Raw genomic sequence first — 5,835 nt, 5'->3', positions numbered from 1 at the left:
ACTACTTGGATGAAGGGCCGGGGCCTTCGAACTTTCATCCTATTGTAGGGGCCATACCTTGCAGTGTGTGAGCGGCTCGAAACTACTAGACCCGGCGTTATAGAAGGTCTCAAAATGAACGCCATCCTCTCATCTGTTGGACTAGGTGCGGTGTCTCGTACTTCGCATGTGCGCATATGAACGTACAGATGCCCCCTGGCGAGTCCCCATACTAGTGAGGTGGAAATGGAAGGAAAGGGTTGATCGTCTCGGTCTTTGGATCGATGATGGGATTCCCATTCCTTACTGCACTAAAGGTATTACTACTTGGATGAAGGGCCGGGGCCTTCGAACTTTCATCCTATTGTAGGGGCCATACCTTGCAGTGTGTGCGCGGCTCGAAACTACTAGACCCGGCGTTATAGAAGGTTTCAAAATGAACGCCATCCTTTCATCTGTTGGACTAGGTGCGGTGTCTCGTACTTCGCATGTGCGCATATGAACGTACAGATGCCCCCTGGCGAGTCCCCATACTAGTGAGGTGGAAATGGAAGGAAAGGGTTGATCGTCTCGGTCTTTGGATCGATGATGGGATTCCCATTCCTTACTGCACTAAAGGTATTACTACTTGGATGAAGGGCCGGGGCCTCCGAACTTTCATCCTATTGTAGGGGCCATACCTTGCAGTGTGTGCGCGGCTTGAAACTACTAGACCCGGCGTTATAGAAGGTCTCAAAATGAACGCCATCCTCTCATCTGTTGGACTAGGTGCGGTGTCTCGTACTTCGCATGTGCGCATATGAACGTACAGATGCCCCCTGGCGAGTCCCCATACTAGTGAGGTGGAAATTTGTTTATTATTATTATTTGTTTATTTGTTTAGATATAACATTCATCTGACAAAATCGTCTTAATGAACAAAAATTAGTATAATAGTCGAACATAAACATAACATTAAAACATAACATTAAACACATCGGGATTCTCAATTCGGTTTCTGAAGCGTAGTGATGATTCTCCAAAGTCATAAAACTGCTCTACGGATGAAAAGGTTCTGATCATTTCCGTGACCGGCTCATGTTGACCATACGATGAACGATGTGCAAGCGGTTGCAGCAAAAACGAGGATCGTAGAATTCTACTGGGAGCGCGAAAGTTCATCTTCTCGAGCAAGTTAGGCGCATCGATTTCACCACAAAGAAGTTTGGCAACGAAGGTGGCTTGCTGAATACGCCTACGACGCTCAAGAGTATTCAAGTTCAGTAAGCGACATCTAGCTGTATATGACGGCAGGTTCCGCGGGTCACGCCAAGGCAGATTCCTAAGCGCTCTACGGATGAACCATTTTTGAATCCGTTCAATCCTGACGATCCACATGTGTTGGTACGGGCTCCATACTACAGATGCGGTTTCAAGAATCGGCCGAATAAGCGAGCAGAAGAGAGATTTCAGGCAGTAGGGATCAGTAAAGTCCCTAGAGATTCTCGAAATAAACCCAAGCTGACGATTGGCCTTGGATATCAATGCAGATCGGTGTGCGTCGAATGTGAGCTTAGGGTCGAGAGTTACGCCCAAGTCATTGACCTGACTGACTCTCTCCAAGATAATATCATCGATCGTGTAGTCGAATATAGTTGGTTGTCTTTTTCGATGGAAACTCATGATGACACATTTATTTATACTGATAGTTAGTTTGTTCAGGCGACACCAACTCACAAACTGGTCAAGCAGGCTCTGTAACCGTCGGCAATCCTCGAGGGTTTCGATGGCTAGATAGATTTTCAAGTCGTGTGCATATATCGACACACAGTCACATGCTAGAATAAGCGACACATCGTTATAGAAGATCGCGAACAGCAGTGGTCCAAGATTGCTGCCTTGCGGAACACCCGAAGAAACAGCAAACGGAGATGAAGTGTGAGACAGGAGCTTGACACGGAGCGTTCTTCCAGACAGGTATGATCTCAGCCAGTTGATGAATTCGTCGGAAGCACCAAGACGGGCTAGTTTTCTCAGTAGGATGCGATGGTCAATTCGATCGAAAGCGGCTTTTATGTCGGTGTAGATAGCATCAACTTGAGCGCGTTCCTCTAGACGGTTGATACAAAACGACGAAAAATCGAGGAGATTGGTGCTAACCGAGCGTCCTGTCATAAAGCCATGTTGTACTGGTGAGATATAATGCTTAACTTTGAAAAAGACAGCATCGTTCACGATCAACTCAAAAAGCTTGGAGGCGGCAGATAAACTGGTTATGCCACGATAGTTAGCCACGTTACACTTATCACCTTTCTTAAACACGGGAAACATAAAGGAATGCTTCCACACATCTGGAAAAACCCCTTGACTCAGCGAAGCTGTGTAAATACGGGAGAGCGGTAAAGCCAAAGATGTAGCACAGCGGCAAAAAACTATAGCTGGAACGCCATCTGGGCCAGGAACTGTTGAACGTTTCAATTTTTTACGCCCTTCTCAACCATCTGTGGGGTAACGACGAATGGTCCCAAGTCTATTAAACTCTCTGGAATGTTAGCTGCAGCTCTCTCGGCTTCTGACGGGGTGGCTGCCTCAGCGACAAACACCGATGCAAAGTGTTTTGAAAATAAATCGCACATTTCAGAAACGGAGGACGATTCCTGAGCGCCCGAGAACACCTTAGACGGGATATCTGCTGTTTTTCGCTTGGAATTGACAAACTTCCAGAAGCTCTTTGGATTTCTACGCAGGTTTGTCTGGACACGAAGCACGTATGATTTGTAGAGGGCACGGTTAAGGCGTCGGTATACACTGCTAGCGAGTTGAAAGTTGTGCATGGTTTCAACAGTTCGTCGACGGCGTAATTTACGTTGGCAAGAATTTTTGTCGCGCCGTAGAATGCGAAGAAGTGGAGTGCTCCAAGCTGGAGACATTGGAGGTTTCCTTCGTGGGGTATTCGTCACGAGCCAGCTGCAAACAATTTCGCAAAAACGCGTCGCCATGTCGTTAACGTCCTGACCAAGAGCGTTCCAATTGTAGCTACTCAGAAACTCGTTAAATGCAGCGAAATTAATTTTTGCGTAATTCAACGCTTGTTCGCCTTCGTTCCTATCCTCAACGGCCAACACTGCTCCTCTTGTATCCGATAACGATAATACTAACGGAGGATGGTGCAAATCCACCGCTAGCAGTGGCGATACAGATTCGTTGATAGCGATGTTAATATCGGGAGCACAAAAAACCAGATCCAGTGTTCGGCCACGAAAATTACGAATGAAGTTGCGCTGCTGGAGACCGAGGAAGGTGATTCCATCCAATAGAACAGCACTCGCCGCAGAGGTCAAAGACGGATTCAGATCAACAACAGAGTTAGCATGTAATTCCCATGCAATATGAGGCTGATTGTAATCGCCACATACCAATACGGTGTCATCAGAAGACGCACGGTCACACAGCTCACGCACAGAAGCCAAATGGGAATCATAAACCCCCACGTCACGACTGCGGTCGGGAGGAATGTATACTGCGCAAAGTAATATCCTTTTCCCACGTATGGTAGTGGAGACACAAATCTGTTCCAAAGAGTTTCCATTCCTCGTTTGAACCGATACAGCAGAGAAGTGACGAGCTACTGCGATAAGGACACCACCAAATCTGGACTTGGAACTGTTGGAAGGACTACGGTCACAACGGAAAACGTTAAATTCAGCTCCGAATAGCTGTATGGAGTTGATGCTGTCGTCAAGTCCGGATTCAGTCAACATGATGACGTCGTAATTACAATCGCATACTGCTACATAGAGATCGTCAATTTTCGTCCTCAGGCCGCGTACATTCTGATAATACAGCCACATAACATTGGAAGTCGTGTCGTTGCCCCTAGAAATGAGAGGCAGATCAGGTTGCGAATGGTGCTTGATTGAATCGTACCCGCCTAGAGTGGCACGTTGGAAGACCCCTTCCCCAGACTCAACAACAGGACCGGGACGGCTAATCTGACGCTGGCTACAAGGCTCGACTGAGTTGGACGGGTTAGGGGCTTCCATGATGCCGTTAATCGTGCGTCCCAGTAATCGAAGCTCATCATCGAGCTGATCAGTCCATATAAATTGGCTGGAAATTTGAACGAAGTCAGGCAGATACGAGCGATCATAAAATGCATACTTGCCTGAAGAGTCAGGTTGGGAGACTCTCCCCCAACATCCGACCACATCCGAAATGGAAGGAAAGGGTTGATCGTCTCGGTCTTTGGATCGATGATGGGATTCCCATTCCTTACTGCACTAAAGGTATTACTACTTGGATGAAGGGCCGGGGCCTTCGAACTTTCATCCTATTGTAGGGGCCATACCTTGCAGTGTGTGCGCGGCTCGAAACTACCAGACCAGTCGTTTGGGAAAGTCTCAAAACATAAGCCACACCGTAGCGGTTCGAAAAAGCTAAAGGTTAAGCCGATCACACGGTCTTTGGACCAATGATGACAAAAATACGTCCCAAGTGATGAAATCCGGCGTGATGTTCATTCTGCAAGTGCGATGGGTTCTAAGAACCCAGGAGTGGCCTGTACATCGTATGTTTACATGCGAACGTACTCTCCGAGTGTGTGTTTCAAATTTCAACCCGTGTTTCAATTTCAATAAATCCATATACAACAAACCCTAGGCAGGGGATCACTCGGCTCGTGGATCGATGAAGACCGCAGCAAATTGCGCGTCAGAATGTGAACTGCAGGACACATGAACACCGACAAGTTGAACGCATATTGCACATCGTACAATCATTGTGCGATGTACACATTTTTGAGTGCCTATATTTACCAATTTAACTATATGCGCTGCTTAGGTAGCGCATATGCGTAATGGTGTTTTTCGGCCTTCAGTGGTGGAAAAACATTGAAGATAGTCAAACGTGCGAAGGCCCCGGCGCACGGCTTGATGAACACACGTCCCAAGATGAAAGTCTTTGTGTGTTCCATCTTCTCCATACATGAGATAGTAATTATAGGCCTCAAATGATGTGTGACTACCCCCTCAATTTAAGCATATTACTATAGGGGAGGAAAAGAAACTAACAAGGATTCCCTGAGTAGCTGCGAGTGAAAAGGGATGAGCCCAGCACGTAGAGGTGATGCGCGTTTGCGTGTCCACCGTGTTGCGTGGCACCTGGACACCTGAGACCTCCTACAAACGATAGGTTTACAGGCTGGGAGTTGCGAGTTGCAGAGAGGTGTACATTTCGATCCTCTCAGACTACCCATGCTTGGAGGTTGGCCTTGTACGTGTACGGTTGTTGTGTTCAAAAGAGAAGTCCTACTGTAGCTTAGTGCTGCATGTGGTGAGTTCTCTTTTTTGACGTAGGACTACGTCTAACCGGAAGATATAGGGGGTGAATTGGAAATCTAGGCACTGAACAAGTAGGAAAAAATGCAAGATTTGGAACGCTTATAACTCGAGCATTTCTCAATAGATCGCAAAGGTTTTTGCATCAATTGATAGGAAATATATCTACGCATCTATCATAACGAATAACATTTCATTTTTCTTGAGATAAATAATTGAATAATTGTGAAATATCAAGCATTGTCCAAATACACTATGTGCCCATTTTTGATTGGTCCATTTTGTGCTCCTCAAATCGTACCGACCAAAACGGGCAACCAGAGCAGCAGCGAAATAGAATGAAGTACAATTGGAAAGGAAAAATAAAAAAATGAGGGAAACATTGGTCGCAGTCTCACACATGCGTAATTCTCGAGCCAGCCAGTCAGCTTAAAAATCCCCTCTCCGCTGCCGTAACGATCATTCTCATCCGAACCGTACACCACATCGTTTCGCATCACCTCACATCAACAAACCAACACAAGCAGCCATGGTTGGATAT

The 5,835-nt window shown here is 46.5% G+C and overlaps 1 protein-coding gene and 1 non-coding gene across 2 annotated transcripts; one reads left to right on the top strand and one right to left on the bottom strand.

The window, feature by feature from the left end:
- Positions 1–2,432: 2,432 nt before the first annotated feature.
- LOC129766449 (uncharacterized) lies at positions 2,433–4,001 on the bottom strand. Its single transcript, XM_055766980.1, has one exon. It carries the CDS (start codon positions 3,999–4,001, stop codon positions 2,433–2,435), a length of 1,569 nt encoding a protein of 522 aa, XP_055622955.1.
- Positions 4,002–4,609: 608 nt separating this feature from the next.
- On the top strand, positions 4,610–4,764 carry LOC129772139 (5.8S ribosomal RNA). Its single transcript, XR_008742572.1, has one exon. It is a non-coding gene; the product is annotated as a 5.8S ribosomal RNA (ribosomal RNA).
- Positions 4,765–5,835: the final 1,071 nt, after the last annotated feature.

The sequence above is a fragment of the Toxorhynchites rutilus genome, chromosome 2 (assembly GCF_029784135.1).
Source record: "Toxorhynchites rutilus septentrionalis strain SRP chromosome 2, ASM2978413v1, whole genome shotgun sequence".
Classification (NCBI taxonomy): Eukaryota; Metazoa; Arthropoda; class Insecta; order Diptera; family Culicidae; genus Toxorhynchites; species Toxorhynchites rutilus.
Note: the sequence above shows the minus strand (reverse complement) of the source record. Positions and strands in the feature narration are given on the sequence as shown.

Excerpts from the sequence above, each read along its gene's own strand:
- LOC129766449 (XM_055766980.1), bottom strand. The coding sequence starts at position 4,001 with ATGGAAGCCCCTAACCCGTCCAACTCAGTCGAGCCTTGTAGCCAGCGT.